Source organism: Epinephelus moara, chromosome 18 (assembly GCF_006386435.1).
Source record: "Epinephelus moara isolate mb chromosome 18, YSFRI_EMoa_1.0, whole genome shotgun sequence".
In the NCBI taxonomy this organism is placed as follows: Eukaryota; Metazoa; Chordata; class Actinopteri; order Perciformes; family Serranidae; genus Epinephelus; species Epinephelus moara.
In genome coordinates this window covers 10443748-10463101 of record NC_065523.1, presented here as the reverse complement: position 1 = coordinate 10463101, position 19354 = coordinate 10443748, and the positions used below count along the sequence as shown (strand labels likewise).

Genomic DNA, 19354 nt, shown 5'->3' with positions numbered 1-19354 from the left:
ACCCCCCAGGAACAGAACAGAGCAGCATCAATGACAAACAGAAATAACATTGATAAGTCGGACACAGCCTGAAAAGGAGGAGCTGGGGTGGAGGCAGATTGCAAAGCAGCTTGCAGAGGAAGCAGCAACAGTAGGCAGGCCAGAGCAATTCAAATAGGGCGCCCTGAATGAGATTTGCCAATTGGTTGCATAGAAAGGAATCATGATCTATCAGTCGACTCCCTTCCATCAGTCAGGTGCTCCATCAATTCATTGGGCTGCTTGAGATCAGCTGATATAGCTGGGAGGTGAGCTGAGCTTGACATCGTTTCCTGCCTGAACTAACACTATGCTCAATTTTGCATAATGTTAACAGTTATTTTCATACAGTCATACAGATTGGGATTCATGACAATAAATATGAGAAGGCAGGAGGTTAAGCATGAGCAACCATTCTCAAAGTGACAAACATTTTGTTTCACCTTTGTGTCTGCCTCTATTCCTTTTTTAAAATTTTAATTTTAACCTTGGTAATGACATGGTATTTTTTCAGTTGGTTGTCCATGTTTATATAGCCTGCATGCATGCAAAGTGCAGTGATAATAATTTTACTCTGTTTTTAGATCACTTTTCCTGATCAACATTACAAAAGACTTCTCAAAGGCAGCAAAATAAAACAGACAAGTCAAAAAACCCACAATTTTTAAGACAATAGATTAAAAAAAACAATTTGGTGTATAAAAACCAATACAATGAAGATGTGCCTCACTTCCTTCTTCCTGCCTGCCTGCATGCCTGCTGTTCTGCCACGCTCACACCCAACCATCTCCTCTGCCTTAATGCCCCACTTCTCCAGCTACCAGCTCTCTTCTTCATCCTCTGCTTCCACCAGCCGGACTCATCCATCTTAATTCCCTGGAACCAGTAATCATTCCATCATTACCAGTCTGTGTCCTGCGTTTAGGTCCATCTGCTCCTCTCTTTATAACAGATTGCCATGCATTAACTAATGGGAATCCTCTAACTGAACAATAATCTAAGGAGCCTATTTAGGACTTGAAATCAGTTATTTAGAGACAAGAATGCTTTTAGAGGGATTTTTTAGTGGAATGTTTTGTGTATTTGTTGTTTTGGTGTCAGATTAGAGGGTTTATCACCACCTCAGCAACCACTTCAGGATTGAGCTGAAGTGTTAAAGTCTGACAGTGGTGGTGCTTTAAACCACTATCCCACTTCTATTTATCTTGGAGGGAAAGATACACTTTTTATTTCACTACATCTGTTGTACAGCTGTAGATACTACCTACTTTTCAGATTAGAATTTCACATGATCAGTTTCTAAAATATGATTTATTATAGATAAAACCACTCAACAGTATAAGATGTAGGTAAATTAGCTCCTCACTGACAAAGTTACAACATCAAAGTACAACCTCAATAATGATCTAATAATATAAAACTGACAGGGGCCAATCTGCATTAGGACTACTTTTATTTTCTTGCTTATTTCCTTAAAATTTACTTAATAGCTGTACTTTAAGCACATTTTTTAATGCAGGACTTCTATTTGAGTATCTTTATAGTTTGCAATTGCAACTTTTAACACTGCCTCCTGATAGAAACTAGAAATGTAGTAATATAGTTTAGGCCATCTGTTGGTGTTAGAAGTGTGATAGTAAGTGAAAATTCTTCCCATCTTTTGTACATTTATTACACAGTCAGATGGCTGCAGAACAGTCACACTGTGTTCAGATGTTTCAAAGTGTGAAGCTGCAGTTGTAGTCCTCTTTCCTGGCTGTAGGGGGCAGTAGTGAACCGCTCACCCGAGGAGCACAACAGCATGGGGACAAACCAAAACTCGCCTCTCTGTCTGTGTTGCATTCCAAATTTATTGTTGTATCGTACATAAAACACCTGATATAAATGTAAGAACAACTGTAAAGCACAAGATCAGTGTAAACAACAGTTCAACGATATTGTATAGAAAGCCACATTCATACATTCAGTCGTGCATTAAAGAAGAACAATAACACTGTAAACCCAAGAATTAGAACATGAGCCGTACCTGAATGTTTCATCATGTCTCAACACTTTGAGTTAGAAAACAGGCAGGGGGAGTATAGAGATATAAAGAAGTATATCAACATATTGCATCATGCAACACCAAGGAAGAACCACTTGTATTGAAATATCATTATCATCATCATCATCATCATCATGGCAATAATAGGATGCAGTTTGTTTTTTCACAGTCTCATTGAGGAGTGCAATAGAAATATTATTCTTGCATTACAGAGCAGAGAAATGATATGACAGAATTTAGATTATATAAGGGTTTGACCGATATGGGTATTTGAAACATGACGCCTGTACAGTCTTAGATGAAAGCTGCCAGTGGCTCATATTTTATGTGTCTTTCTGATGCTGTATAACATAAGATGATGCATAACAAAATGCACCAAGGGTAAGAAATGGTATACACGCTCCTGTCGGCACCATGCCCCCCTCATCCCCCCACCTTGATTTGAAGTGCTGTTAACGTCGTGTGGATAAATATAAGCAGATTTAAAACATGTACAGTACAAATTTAGAGTTTGCACCTTATTTTTTCAGCTCTTTTTTATCTGCTAGCTTAATACCTAGTACTTTACTTTTTTACCTGATACCTGTTAGCTTTAGCCTCAGCCTTTTAGCATGACATCATGTAAAGCCATCAATATCTTTTTTCTATTTATTTATTTATTTATTTTTCTTAGGTTCACATTTTAGAATGAGTCAGCTAGAAACATTAAGAAGTCGTTTCATGAAGCGAGCGTTAGCTTAATTAGCGACAGCTGGTAAAGATGTCACTTAAGGTGATATTGTTGATCAATGGCTAGAAATTATGAGTTGCTTTTGTCTCCTTCTATCTGAAATCAAGGAGCCATTGTTTCATATAATGTGAACTTTGATGGTGAACGTGCTACCGTTGTCATTATCTCTTATCCGTCAGAGTGGAGCTTAGCGAACATTCAAATACAAGGATTTCTCATGAAACTACAGAATGTTCTTGTTGTTTTGGAGTATTTGAATCAGTGGATAAACCACTTCACTGAAACGTACAATGGTGAGAGTCCCTCACCGTTAGCACCTTTGAAGACCCTCCATCTATTGAAATAGCCGAAACACTGGAACATTTCACTGCCTTTAAAATACTTAATACAAAATAAAGAAAAAGAAAATAAACAACAACGAACAACAAAAAATAAACAATTGCATGGATAAATAAAATTAAATATTGCTGTTGCTTTTCCAGACTGCTTTCCTGTCAGTGGTGCCAAAATCGAGTCGCCAATTGAAAACCCTGAACTTGCCAAATGGTCATAAAAATTGTTGTAGGTCTCCCTGTAATGTTCTGCATGTTACTAGTGCTAAATGGAAAATAAAGCACTCCATCCAAGGACGTGTCCCTAGTCTTTTCATTTTAATAAGGTTAAAAACTAATGTTATATTGAAAATGATCTCCAGTAACACATTAACTTTAATTACATTCGGTGTTGTTGATCATCAGCTATCAGTCATTGTGTGTCAAGCTGAGACTCCTGAACCCAGGGCCCTCTCAATATATAGAATGGTGCATGATTGAGTCCTAAAATGCTGAAATGAGTTACCATTTTTGCACTTTTGGTTCCTTCATCTCAAAATCAGTATGTTTTTTTGTCATGGTTAGAAGCCCGAAATAAGGTCTGTTGTTTACACAAGCTTAAGAGTTTTTCATGCTTTGTTCTATGACATAAAATACATCAGAAAATGAGTTTTGAGGCTTTTACATGTGTGTACATTTAAAAAGACAGCTGCCAACAAGTGGCTCCAGCTCCAGAACATCATCACACCAAACATGGCTTTACAGCCTCATTGTGGTGGTGACGCTGAAGCCATGCGACTATGGTGTAGTTCATTTATAGCCTAGCATTAGCTTTTTACATCTGGCAGTTGTATTTGCTTTTCAAAAATCATAAAAGTGGTGTTCATTTGTGAAGATTATAGAGCTTAGATCAGGCCAAAAAAAAATCCAGCCCGACCCCACCCGAGCCCGTGCATGTTCTGTCCGAGCCCGGCCCGCCCCGGCCCGCCCCGTTCCTTTAACTGTAATTATGAGCCCGAGCCCAGTTTAAACCCTGCATTTTTTTAAGGATACAAATGTGGACATTGAAGGCTGACTCTAATCTTTCTTTCCATGGCAAGCCTTCGACATGTCCCTCTTAAGTGTCAAGGTCCCCGTCTTTTTGTTGTCATATACCAGCCTCGTGCTACACTAGGTACACTCGACGAAGCCGACACACACGTTGTTACCGCCGCACCGTCGACAACTCACATGTGCGCAGCCACTGGCACTGAAAACAACGTGTAGTCAAGAGTTAGCTAGGCCAGTACAGTCCAGTACTCTGTACCACTAGAAGATTCAGTGCCAGTTTGCAGCACTGGGAAGAGGGGTTAGCAGCTGTCTGCCAAAACCGACACACAACAACCTGCCATTCAGACCCCTTCTTAGCGACTTTACTTTCAAAAAGCAACTTGCGACAGACTAACAACTTACTTAGACCATCAGGGAAAAAGTTTTAATTAATTTCCGGGCATGCTGCTCAGAGTAATCCAACCTGTTCTAATTTCTTCAAATTTGGCACAAACATCCACTTTGAGACAATGATGAACGGATAATTTTGTAAAGGTGATATCAGAAGAAGGCTGTGAGGGAAGGTCAAAGGTCACTGTGACCTCATCTATGGCATTCTCATGAACGTGGCATCTCAAGAACACTTTGAGAGAATTTCTTCAAATTTGGCACTAACAAATACTTTGACACAAGGATGAACTGATTAAAATTTGGTGGTCAAAGGTCAAAGTCACTGTGACCGTGCATCCATCTCATTTCGTAAAGGCGATATCTCAAAAAGGCCTTGGATTAAGGTTGAAGGTCAAAATTTGAGGTCACAAAACATGTTTTTGGCCATAGCTCAGGAATTCATATGCCAATTATGACAAAATTTTACATAAATGTCTGACAGTATAAAATGATGAATGATGACATTTTATATCCAAAAGGTCAATGGTCAGCTTCCAGCTAATGTTCCGCAGAAACACTTTTCCTGGCCATTATTTAATGTCAGTTTTCAGGAACAGAAGGGGAGACATTCTGTCAGATACTGAATTGGTGACACTAATCTTGGGTGTGAATCTTGAAACTGTGCTGATTGAATAGATCTTCTGTGCTGCCTGGGGGAAGATGTGTGTGAAGCATCCATGTTTTCACTGAAATGGATGTAAACTAACTGCAACTTGTCAGGTTCACAGAGGCAAACAACCGCAAGGCATTAATTCTAGTTTATCCATGTTTCATGATGTTTATCTGTTTGCCACACTCTCTCAAGTTCAACTCTGCAAAGCTAAATTATGAAGTAAGTTGGTCCTATCAGAAAAAATGTAAAAAAAAAAAAAAAAAAAATTAAATAAAAAATAAAATGCTAAAAAGTTCTATTTATGTGCAGAAGACTTGCTAACTAAATCTGGGTCACTCACAGAGCTAAGGCAAACCAAACTCAGAGTGTTCCACCCTGTTATAGACCACCTGAAATGATAATCTGAGTGCCTAGGATTGGTGATAGATGTTTTTTGTGACAGTTAAACACATCAATATTTTTATATAACACAAACACATAAAAAAAAAAAAACACTTTTAATTTATCAAAAGTTTTGAGGCCAAAATGTTGGTGGGTAATGAGTTGGTTATGGTACTAAGCTTTCCTGGTATGGGCGATTTTCAGAAATGGACCCGTGCAGGACTCTGACTCATGGGGTAGAGCGCAAAGCATTAAGGCTCTAAGCAGTAAGGCTTTATTTTCACTTTCGCTGGTGAGCATGTTTGCGAACAGTAGGCTACTGACAATCCTGTGTAGTATACCTTTAAAGAGCCTTCCATATTCTGCTGATTAGGTCACTTTCAGGTTGGGGCTACAGTTTGTCAGCATTAAAAACTGTTGTGTTTCTGTCCAAACATGATTAAGGTGATAGATGTCTGGCAAATATTGAAAGATAAACCTAATAAGATTCAATTGGGGATTCAAAAGGATTCAGATTTGGTAAGTGGATTCAATACTGTTTTTTTTCCCAATAAAATGCTACCATACCAGCACTGAAACACAATGTAAACAAACTCACTGTGGTAAGTGCAGCTTACTTGGCAAAGACAGTGTTTTGTTAGCAGTGGTGCTGAAGATTAAGGACCACAGTTACAACTGATTAGCTCTATAGCTAGCAAACATTAGCAGTGTGCTTTTCACAGATCTGATTGTTTGATAGTTTGTTAGCGAGCAGTGCAACACAAGACATGTTCATGCTTGTTACATTCTGGATACATGTAAATGTAGCACAACATGCCTCTGCAGTACTGTACTTCATTGTGGTTGTACCGATAAAGCATATTTGAATTAAATTGATAAAAAGAGACACAAGCTAGAAAGCTCACGCCTCTGGTTGTGTCTCAGGCAGTTGTAGCTGTTAACTTACTGCTTCATGCAAATACGCTACATTTAAAATGACATTATTTCATTGAGGACAGCTCCAGTTTGTGCTTCTCATGTTTAATCATTACATTCAAGTCAAAGAGCTACGCATCCGACAGTCTGTAAGGTAAATATCCATCAATCTGTGCTGTTCCGAATCCTCAAATTCTCTTCCAACAATGGATGAAAAAATACATTTACTGTATGATTACAATTATTTTTAATCTGTTTTCAAATTTGTGACTTTTTTAAGTTTCAGGTAGCTAGAAATATCACACACCCTAGCTCTTTTTTTGAATATAAAATATTAGGATGTTATTTGAATCCACATAGTACAAAAACAGCATTTGCAGTTACCGTGTCTGGAAATGTGTTAAAATGGTCATTATTGTGTAATGGATTTGAAATTTTCCATCCAGATTGTTAGGAGAATCTTTAAAGATTCTGGAAATATCTTCACAACAGCTCAATGTTAACTAGGTTCTGAGTTTTTCAAAGACTGCTCACTATTTGCTATTTCATTTCATTGTTGTTCTACATATATGTCCAACTTTTTTTTTTTTGCCAAAGTTGGATTAAAAGTTGGAGTTGGATACATACATACACACACACACACACACACACACACACACACGTATGTATATATATATATATATATATATATATGTATGCAGTGAAGTGACCAAAAATTTAAATGCACCACTATTCTTGCTCCCATTTTTCACAGGTTTAGACTTTCTTTATGCACTCAATAGATATATTTATCTCAAATTTTGGTTGAAAATTGTTTAAATCCATGTCAGTGAGCACTTCTCCTTTTCCAAGATAATCCATCCACCTTATAGGTGTGGCATATCAAGATGCTGATTAAACAGCATCATTACTCATGGGTGTGCCTTGGGATGGTCACAATAAAAGGTCACTTTAAAATGTTTTGAGTGAGTGTGCCATTGGCATGCCGACTGCAAGAGTGTCCACCAAAGTTGTTGCCTGTGAACTGAATGTTAATTTCACTATAATAAGCCATATCCAATATTGTTTCCATGAATCTGGCAGCACATCCAACTGGCCTGACAACCACAGACCACGTGTAACCACATCAGCTCAGGACCGCCACATACAGCGTCTTCACCTATCGCCTGAGACCAGCCACTGGGACAGCTGGTTTGCACAACAGAAGAATTTCTGCCCAAACTGTCAGAAATCAGGTCCTGACCCTTGGAGGTACTGCCACATTTATGACAACAAATTTGCAACCAAAATTTGAGAGAATCATATCTATCTATCTTAAATCTTTAACTTAAACCTGGGTTTAAATTGTTTATATACATATACATATATGTATGTGTATATACATATATATATATGTGTGTGTGTGTGTGTGTGTGTGTGTGTGTGTGTGTGTGGTTTGGCCAATAAAGCTGATTCTGATATTTTTTGAAATACACATACTGAGCTCTGTGACTCAAGTTTGATGGTTATACATGAGAGGAATAAACTGGAACAATATGTAAAGAAGTTCTCTGTCATTGTAGACAGACTGAATGACAGGGGGTGACATCATGACACTAAAAATGTAAAATAGAAATTTCCCCCTTTGGGAAACTATTTTTTTTAACAACAAATCTTTATGCTGGAGTAGAAAAACAACATGCAGTTTCATGTTTTCAAGTACAAGTCTGAGTCTACAGCCGTGGTTTCAATTTAATCTTCACGAGTTCCACCCCTCATCATTCGAGTGCATCGGTCTAACCCTGTTGTATATGCATGTGGTCTGGTGTTAATGTCAGTTGACAGTGTTGATGGAGCTGCTTCTTCTGAATGACTCACTGATCAATAATGAAGGCACACCACCGTGCTGCTGCAGCCTCACCCTGTTCTCTCTCGTCATGGCGGCTGTTATTATAATACACTTTTCCTCTCAATTGCTGCTGATTCCTGTGGTGAAGTTTCTCAAGTCCGTCCCGTAAAGATGATCTCTGTGAACCATGTGATCCCTGAGAGCAACCGTCTGCAGGATGCTCTGTGGATTTAGTCGTGGCTGAGGGTTCGTGGCAGCTCGTTGGTCAGGATATGCCACCGCTCCACCCTCCTACCCTTGTTCTTCAGGCAGTCCATCCAGTGCCGGAGGCCGTCACCCTGAGAGTGACAGCTCAGGCAGACGCCACCTGAACAAACAGTAAACAAACAACAGGAAGTGTCTGCAGTTAGTGTCAGTGTCGCATCAAAGCCTAAACTCCGGTGTCATTTCATTTCACATGTTCACTTTCCATCAGTTTCTAATCACATGTAGTCCTCACAATCAGTGGTGGAAACTACCTACATTTATTCAAGCCCTGTACTTAAGTACAGCTTTAAGGTAGTTGTACATTACTTGAGTATTTCCATTTTATAATACTTCACACTTTCACTCCACATCTTGGTTTGTGTAACTCATACTGATGAAACCCCATATTAGCATGAGATAAACTTCAGAATAAGGAGGACATGAGATTTAACCCATCTCAAGTACATTATGAATGATTTCATTTCGCACCTGAAAATCCAAACCAAGGTGTGCATTTTTTTTACATTGTATCCACCTTATTCCTGAGGGCACTACTATGGAAGTGATCATGTGCACAACTTCCAGTGAGATAGCGCAAGTAGCAGTAAGCTAGTTAGTCCCATAGTCTGTGGTTAGTCCCAGTGGCTACTCTTAATGGCTAACCGCCAACACTGGTTCTTTTCTGAAGTAATTTGCCTTCAGTTTAGCAAATACTGATTTATTTTTCAACAAATATTTATCTAATGTTAACTTTGCATTTTCTAAAAGGTCTATGCAGAGCTCTGGTACCTGTTGCACTATCTGTGTCTGTGACGACTAACAACCAGAGGAACAATATATAAAGAAGCTAATTGTGTGTTGAACATGTAATAAGAACAAAAAGGGATTGTTCCTGTTGCCAAAGGTACCATTGATGTGAGAAATAAAACCATAAGAATTAGCGAAAAAGTATTCAATCAGAATTTGCAGAAGAGAATGATACCTAGACTGACAGGTCCATCACTCAACGTCAGTACATGATATCCCTGTCTTTCCCCGTCTGACTTAATTCTCAAACTACATTAGAAAATTGCTCGTTATAAAATAAACTCAGCATCATACCTTGAAATATGTATTTAGTCTTTAGGGCTGAGAATGTTTTACTGATTTACCGTACTTCCTTTTTTTTAATAAATCACAAGCTAAAAAACATGCAAACTGCATGGTTAACGCAGACGAGCAGAGGATTAGCTGGGAAACATCACATTTATTCACTTTACATGGAGCTACAGTTAAAAGTGAATTATGCCAAATGTGTTAGTATCTCTTACTAAGTCATCATAAATCATACATCATCTTTAGAAGGAGAAGATGTTTACCTTAAGGTAGCTCGGGCCATGTTAAAGTTAACAATATTTTAACAGAGCAAGGCAAGCTAATTGCTAGCGTGCTGGGTAGAAAAGGAAAAAGTACTGTAGTACTGTAAACAAACTGTTACCACTGGAAATTGCCAGTGTCAGCTCAATGCTGGAAGATATCATGGGGAAGGAATAAGGTGGATACATTTGACATTTAATCTTTGTTTTACATTGCAATTGCAATGTGAGCGCACTAAAGAACTATACATGACATACCTATCAGCATTGATATTGACTGGTTTGTAGATGGGCGCTCGCGTCCAATTTGGTTAATTTAGAGATAACGAGCAGAGTTTTTTCCCCATCGACCAATTGATTGGTTGAAGAGTAGGAAGAATTTCAGTCAACCAAGATTTTCTTCGTTTACACCAGCAGCAAACCAAACAATGGTTCAGTTTGATCCGGAACGAGACCACCTCTTTTTGTTTGACCAAGGTTTGTCTGTTTGGTATGAACTTTGGTCTGGAGGAAATTTCACACCTGTAATTTTGGTTGGGATCAAACTGAAAAGTCCAAAAGTCCAGACCAAACAAGGTAAATGTAAAGAGGGTTCCCAATGTCCAGTATAGACAGAAGAACAATTACAGCAAGCAAAAACCTTTTCATTGTCCATGTATGCACCTGATCGTTGACAGAAGACATAAAATATCCTTTAAAATCTTGAATGCAGATATGTTTGATACTCTGATTGTTTTCATGGTAAAACTCCAGTGGGTGTACACTTTGAAAATACCTTTTCTTCAGGACAAACAGCAGGAAACCAAACACAAGCTGCAGGTCTAATTAAGATGTGAGGTTGAGGTGAATTATGGCAGCCAAGAGCACTTTTTGTTTCTGTTTTAACAAGAATATCAACATAATAACAGAAACTGTGTAATTATTAAAAAAGAGAAAAAAAGGGAGCCTGATCAGGAATACAGCTGATAAGATTACAAACATACACAAGCTTTGACAGAACAGCTCTGCCGACACTAATTAGCAGCATGTGTTAGATTCATTAATATTTACAGCTGAACCAGGCGATGATCTTCTGTTTATTTTGTGGTTATGTACTCCATTCATCCATGAAACCTATTCTTGAGACTTCAACAGAGAGACCACAGGCTTCAGAGAGGTCTTTCTGGACCACTGGGTTTCCTCAGCATGATTTTATGTTCAAAGTAAAACTCAGTGAGAGGGTCAGCAATCACAATGAGCCATCAGTGTCTCACCTATAAAGTCATTGGAGCGTCCCAGGTCATAGTCCCACACCGTCACTTCCAGCGTCTTGTTGGTGAGCTCCGACAGGGAGATCTCATAGAAAAACTCCTGCAGTGATCAAACACATGCAGGGATTCAGATTTAAAACACAATGCAGGTCTGTGAGGACTGGCGTTAGAAATAAAGAAATAACCTGCATCATGCTGTGTTGCCTCCATTTTAGCTGGAGTTGTTTGTTTGGTTTGGAATTCCAAACAAACAGTTTGGTGATATTCTATATTTTTTTCTTATTGTCAACATTTTCACTTTCAAAACAGCACTGAATGTATCTTCTACCAAGTGTTGTGTGTTTCAAAGCCTGATATATCTTCTTCCTTTGTGCCATAGATCTCCATTGTTCAAAAATGTGTGTGTGTATGTGTGTGTGTGTGTTTGTTTGTTTGTTTTGTTTTGACTCAATTCCATACATGAGTACATTGAAAACAAAGAACTTTTGCAGCAGATTTCTGATGGACAATATCCACTTAGTCACAGAATGTAATACAGCTCATATGGACACCATGTACGGATCGCATGTCTTTCAACAAAATATTTCACAAACCTGGCTACACACCTGGCAGGTCAACCTCCTCACTTATTTGTCGCTATGCATTATCGGTCAGGTTTTGATCTCTGTACTGCTCCATGCGCACATTCCACAAGACTGGATGGCAAAAAACACTCAAAATTAACTTTTCTCCCATGTCCATGGTGGCCTTTCTATCCATCCATAAAGAAATGCATTTCCTGACATTGAACACTAAGGAGCATACTCTTTATACTAAACATATGGACCCAAAACAAAAATGAACGCAAATGAGGCATGACTAAGATAGAAATCATGCTTTTAATAGATTTTACCCTCTTCTAACGGCGGAGAAATGACTTTGTACTCATTTTATGTTCAATAATAAAGTGACACATTTTGGGGAGGAAGGCTTGATCTCGACATGATGTGAGGTTTTTTTTAATCAACATTAAAACTAAACCATTTTATATTTCTATAATGCTGCCATTCACTGAAAGGACTGAATCACATTAGCCTCTGCTTTCCTTAGTTAACTCCCTGCCTGTAGACCCCATCGCCTAATTAAAGAATAATACTGCCAAAAGGTGAGCAGACAGGCTGAAAGTTTTGACAAGAAGTCCTTGGAGTCCTTATCCTTAGAAAACTGTAAAACTGTGCTCATTATTGTTAACTTAAGTTATGGGTGACAGTAATTAATGTTCGCTTATACAGACCACAGATAGATAACTTTATTAATTGCCAGTTAAGTTGCCTATGCACAGTGACAAATAAAGAAGACACAAGTCAGACAGGTCACAGGAGAGAACATAAAAGACAATTTAAGTATAATTAACACAAATATTCCAAGGGGACATGTGTACTTCCTAGCCACTAAATTTAGAAACAACATGTTCTCACTCCCAACTTGTCAAATACAGCAGCTTATTCAGTGGCCCTTACACTTCAAACTATGAGGCTCTAACGCCCGGGCTACACTGCCTGTATGAGCAACCTGGCTTAACTGCTGCGTCTCACAAGTGTGTGGTGTTCACACAGACAGCATTGCTGCTGCAGAGCTGTCCTCTAATATGATTTCTATATTTCCACAGTTAAAAGTCAGCACTCCACCAATTTCTGGAACCGTGCCAGCCACAACATTGTCAACAACATGATCCTGCAAATATCTCACAATAAAAAATCTTGTTAACAAATTCAGGAATTCTGTCCACAGAAATGTTGTCAGAGGGCTTTTAGTTGAACCAGAAACAGATAGTGTTGAGTTTAAAATAATTATTTATATTTTTCCGTGTCTGTGACAGATACGGACATTGAAACTGTAGTGAAGGTGGTATGACATCAATATGAATATAAAAAGATCATTTTTATTGCCTAATTTTGCTGAAAACCGCATGCGTCACATAGAAAAAAGTAGGCAAGACTCCCATTCTCTCGATGTTCCACAGCTAGACATTAGCTAAGTCGTACCTGAGTGGTGCTGCTCACATGGACAGTGTGGCTGCTATAATCTGTCATCACAGGCACCAAAATAAAAAAACATGTCTTTCAAAATAAACTTTCATGTCAGCAGGACATGAAACAGGACTAAACTTCAGGTTTAGGCAACAAAACTTGTTATTTATAGGGTTAGAAATATCTATATAACTTTTTTAATTGATATTTATATAACTATTTGTTATGTAACGACCTAATAAGTAAGTTAACCAGTATGTGACATGACACATATGTCATGTGACCTTAACTACTAATTAAAAAAAAACCCTCAACATTGACATTTGGTTTCAGATGCGACACCAACAGCAGTCTGCTGGGTGAAAGTCCTGTGTTAATTCATCCTTATCCATCTCTATTCTCTATTCCATATCTATTTTTATAAACCAGTAGTGGTAATAGTAAACACCAGTGAGTGCTGTCTGATTTTTGAGGTGACAACAATCAGATTTAGTGCAGGAAATCCAAAGTACATAATGACTCTTTAGAAAATTCTGGTTATGATTTATGTGGGAGAAACACTGGAGACGTTTCCTCTGAATGGAAGACAGGTTTTCAGAAACATAAGATGAAGCATTGCAGAGGTTTTTCATGCAGAAGGACAGAGAGAGTGAGCTCACTGACATGGTCTCAGTGGAGCAGTGGGGCATGTGTGGAGCTGATGTGGAGCTCGGGGGTCGGTCGGTGTTGGGGGTGGGGGGCCACCACTGGGAGTTCTTACCTCATTGAATTCAGGGTTGAGGGTCTTTTTCATCACTGCTGTTTTGTGCTTTGATTTCTTCTGTAAGTCAGGCTTCAGGTATCTGACAGCAGGAAGAGAGAAGAGGAACAAGCACGTTAGTTTGCTCTAATTTTGACATGAGTAGACGATTGACAGTTCCAAGCCTTTCCAACCTCTGTGATGCTATGTGTGGTCATAAATGTGCTCCAACCACACCCAACATCGATGTCATAGTGTCCTTGAGTACACCTGTACAACAAGCTCTCAAGATTTTCTGGGGCAGCTCAGTAACATCTTAAAGTCTTCAGGGTTTTGGTCAGTCATTGAATTTAGGAAAAATCATGAGGAACATTTTTGTAGGCTGAGACTATTAAATGTTACAGTACAATGGTCATATAAAAACAATCTTTATGTTTCTTTCGCTAATTTGATTTTTTTTTAACCATATATTTCCTCACAGTTTTAAATATTTTTGTGTAATATTAAATTTTCTTCTTTCTCTTTTTCTCTATTTTGTCATATTTTATATATTTGTATTTTCAGTCTTTCTATTTTTCTCTTATTTGATTTGTGCTTTCTATTTCTATATATTTTTTTAAATATTTTATCATATCTATTTTTTTCTCTCTTTTTTATAAATATATATACATTTGTTTTATTATACTTGTCTTGTGCATGATTTATGTGGCAACAAAGCATTTCACTGCACACTGTACTGTGTATGAGTGTGTGACAAATAAATCTTTCAGTCTTTGAATATGTGATCAGAGATTAACCCCTATCACATTTGAGCAGTGACTTTAAGATACTTTACTTTTATAAAAAGCTTAATATTTGTGTCATGTATCGCTGTGAGCTTAATTAGAAAGCCATTAATTAGAGGACACACAACAATGTTGAATTACATGACTGGAAATGATGCTGTGTGCTTAATTAAAACAGTGTTTGAGCGCTTGGAGCAAACACTTGCTCTCTACAGGATTATTTCTTATCCTGCAGTCTGATGAAATTGTGTAAATCATCATTAATGAAAAGGTAATTAATAATAAATCATACTGAGTCAGTATTATATTGCAGCACACACACAAACGCACACACACTGTGGGCTCAGTTATTCACTGTTGGCAGAGAGCAAGACAGGGAAGCTCCACACAGCATCTTCATCATCAGTGGCGGCGGCTGTCACGGAGCTGCTTCACCAACAAAGCCGTGCTGTGATTGGTTCTGACCACTGCTTTTAACAGATGACATGAAGAAAGAAGAAAGATCGCCCCCTCTTCATCACAGTCACTTCCCTGCTGCAGACTAATAGGAGAAAGACAGATGGATGGGGCCCCTGGTACACTGTAATTTGTCTGCATGGTGGAATATTGCTGTAGCACTGTACTTAAATAGAAATCCAAGGCACTTGTTCTTTACTTGCATATTTCCATTTTAAGTAACTATACTTCTACTCCACTACATCTCAGAAGGAAATACTGTAAATTTTACTGCACTACATTTATCTAACAGCTTTAGTTACTTTAAAGATTTTCAATTTTCAGGGATAAGTACTGGCCCCACGGGTCACCCAGCCCCTAAATTTGGTGGCCAATTTTTAATAACCCCAGTGTAAACTAATGTAAAAACCAAAAAATAGCCTGCAGAATTTTTTTTTAATGCAACCAAGCACAGCCTTCCTTAACTACACTAACGACACTAATCGAATGAAAATATCTTTGTAAACATACGTTACATATTCCGCAGTCTCTCAGTTCACAGTCTTTCATTTCTCTACTATGTTATTATCATCTATAGTTGTTAGTGGCCTAATAAAAATATCAGTAACATGTTGTGGAAATAAATAATTATATTGATTTTGCCAGCCCTACAGAAAAAAAGTCACACTAAAAGATACAGGATTGATTTTAAAATTGATTAAAAAAAAAAAAACTGTTGCTCAGCAAATACAGTCAAATTGTTTATTTAAACCAGTATGGATATTATTTGTTTAAAAATTAGGCTTCAGATAACATATCAATTATGACTCATTCATCTGATCTAGCTCCAACAGACACATCAGAAAGAGTTATGGCACTCGAGGATTACGGCACCAGGCATACTGACACAATTCCACTTTATCCTGTTAAAACAACACTCACAACTTTTTTAATAGTTCATGAAAAACCCTTTTGATTCTTTTGATTTAAGGATCCTTATACTAATAATAACTTACAGGGTAACTGAGGAATGGACACATAATTTGAGGGCGCCATCAACCTGGTTTTATACTTTACATCAGAAGAACTTCTTTAAAAAAATTAACTGTTTGGTAAGCAGACCAGGCATCTAATTGAGACAGATGTTTATTTTTCAAAATATGTAGCCACACCAGGCTAGTAAAAGGGACTGGGTGTTTATTTGGCATTAAGCTTTTGATTAAAGTTTTACGGTACTCTGAACATTACATTCAAACTGCTCATTTAAAGCATCACTTACCTCTCCGGAAATTTTACACTTTTCTTTGTTTAGGTTAAAATGCTATTAATAAGCTGATGGCACACTAAAATGTAAGTGAATTCCACCAGAAATAAATACTCGTAATTATACCATTCTCTTATGGTTCTAAGAAAACTCCGACCAATCGTTGCATTGCTGAGCGTCCTGTCTGTCTTCCCCACGTGGAGGTCTCCGACCGACATAACCACTCGCGTAACATCACCTGGAGCTGTCCCGAGTTAGGGAGACGCTGGCAGCGCTGCAACAGGACGCGGAAGCGGGGGAAGTGTGGAGGGGTTAGCTCTAGGCTAAGAGCTAATCCCATCAAAACAGCTGTTCTCAGCGGCCTTCTGGCGAATGTCTGCTCGCTGGACACAAAAATGGATTACATCCGACTGTGGAGATCCACTCACCAAGGAGTGTTCACTGAGACATGGATGAACAGTAACATATCAGACTCTGGGTCTGGTTCTTTCATGTTGCACAAATTGTTTTTATGTGTTTTGTTTCTTTTTGCTTGGGGTATGCAAAATGTCATTTTGTTTTTGTGCTGCGCATAAAAATGATAAATGAAGAAGTTCAGTTCAGTTCAGTTCATAACGTTATGACAACACAGCATCCAGTTGCTAATGGCTAACATTAGTGTTTACGTTATATTATAAAACTGTGCAGGACAGGTAACGTTATGTTTAGTTTGCTTCTAATACATACATAACACAGAACGTTATATGACAATACAGCATCCAGTTGCTAATGGCTAACGTTAGCCTACTGTAGCGTAGCCTCTGAAACATTTACGCTATCTTCCTTGTGCGTTTCCACTTACTTGTAGCGTTAACGCTACTATCTCACGTTAGCACTGTAACCTTATTCTCCCCTTTGGAGGGAGGTGGGAGTTGTGGATGTTCAATTTTTTTGTAAGTGCTGTGTGAAAATCAAGAAAGGTAAGAGTCACTTTAAAATACTTCAGCAACATTACATCTATTTACTGTAAATGTGTTTGTGTGTTTACAGTAAAAGCTCACTGTTAAAAGCTTCATGTTCCTCTAAACAGAAACATTCAGTCCTGCTCTGTTTAGCTTTGTTTGCTGTTAGCTCTATCAGCTCGATTAGCTGTTAGCTTCGTCAGCCAACTCTTCGCAGAACTTTGCTGCTCACAACTAATTGCTAACTAGCACTCTTCCCAGTGACAGGAGCACCAAGATTCAGAGGCTTGGTTCAGTTTGTCATTTGCTAAGCCATAGTTATACATACACATATTTTCTATCATCACTGGGACAACAGGATGCTATTAGTCTTGAGCCCTGGCTAATCGGCTATGAGTACTGTTAACTGTTTTACTAACTAAAAGGAGCAAAGGAATAGAGGTGCAGTCTCATTCTCAGAAGAGACTTGGGCCCTGGGCCATCGCACTATGGTTAATGTCAAACCCTGATTTTGTATTTGTAAATTTTGTTAATGTATTTAGAGCTTTACAAGACACTAAATAAAAGTCAGATTAATGTCACACTTTCAGCTTTCAATGCAGGTTTAAAATGTATTGTTAAAAAACTGCAAAATGGATATAAAGATAATAATAAAGTCAGACTGATCAGAGAGGAGCAGGTGGGACACACTGACTGGACCTTCAGAGAGAATATTGACCGGTTTTAATTAAAGCAAAGTATTGGCTGAAGCTGAGCCATGACACAGCATGCTGATACCCCGGACGCTGCAGTGATTTCTTAAACTGGTGAATCTCTGTGAGTTCACTCGACCCCTTAGCTGTCAGTCGCCTCCTTGTTCTGGCTCTGACTCAGTTTGTATTCAGACGGTGTGCGACAGAAAAAAAAAACTCTCCTCCTCTTCAAAGCCAGCATCCCTCGAGAGAAACGAAAGCAAAGAGAAGCCTTTAAATCCGCAACTCTGTCTTCCAGTGTTTCCTCCTGACAGGGGTACTCCTTTGTTTCCTTTTTCTCACTGATTATCCTTTCTGCTGCAGAACACATGTCACTTCTTTAACAACAGCTGCATCACTGATCAGCAAAGTTAATAAGATGGAACTCCAGCTATTATTTGTCTCATTAGTGCTGAAGTCCAGTGGTGGAATGTTACCCAGTACATTTACTTAAGCTGTTACTTAAGTACTGATATTTCATGTGATGTTTTGATATCAGTTAAATTGCCCAACACTTTGTACAAGTACAGCTGAAACAACTGGTCTATTAGTTGAGGCCCTCTGGAAGTGTGCCAGGCTTTGAAGACAATTTTTGTAGTGGCCAAATGGTGGAATTACACACTCTGATTCCATCATGTGATGCCATGGGGCCCAAAAAGATTGTTTCCCATAGATTTACACTGGGAAAGAAACATCTGTAAATCTGTGGATAATTTTTTTTTTTTCAGAACCGCCATGAAATGTCTTATTTTACTATCATTTTAGATTAAGAATTTCTAGAAAAGCTGCACAACTAAATCATTTTATCCCCATTCAAGTTAGCTGAGCACTAAACCCAAAGTTAGCTGTTGTGCTGACGAAAGTCTCTGGTGCGTCTGCTCTATGGGCAGAATGATATGAATCCAGAACAGGGTCCTGCCCCCAATGCTGTATCCAGTTCTCTTTATACATCTATGGTTCAAATAGATTTCCATCACATGTCATGCTTCAGGCTAATCACAACCATTTATCCAATATGGGGCGGGTTTACAATGACTGACAAATTGCAGAGCCTTTGCGAATGTGTGATGATGTCATTTTTGGCTTGCACACCCTTGAGCTGGGGACACCACTCACTTCACTTCACTCAGCTGCCCGATAAACCCGCTGCTTCTTCCCATTTTAACCTGAATAACAAACCAGGGCTCGGTGCTCCGGTTGGATCCAAACGGAGAGCCAGGGATAGCTCAGAGACTAGCGGAGGCTAACTGGCTGTGCTTCCTTCCGGTCATGCTGCGGCT

The 19354-nt window shown here is 38.5% G+C and overlaps 1 protein-coding gene across 1 annotated transcript in view; it reads right to left on the bottom strand.

Annotated features, from left to right (window-relative positions):
* Window positions 1-7866: 7866 nt before the first annotated feature.
* The window catches only part of doc2a (double C2-like domains, alpha), a 102010-nt gene continuing 90522 nt past the window's right edge, over window positions 7867-19354 (bottom strand). Inside the window, exons 9-11 of the mRNA XM_050069156.1 lie at window positions 13940-14021; window positions 11174-11270; window positions 7867-8686 (exon numbers count right to left, since the gene is read on the bottom strand). Coding sequence (XP_049925113.1) covers window positions 8550-8686; window positions 11174-11270; window positions 13940-14021 — 316 coding nt within the window. The 3' untranslated portion in view covers window positions 7867-8549. The remainder of the gene's footprint in view (window positions 8687-11173; window positions 11271-13939; window positions 14022-19354) is intronic.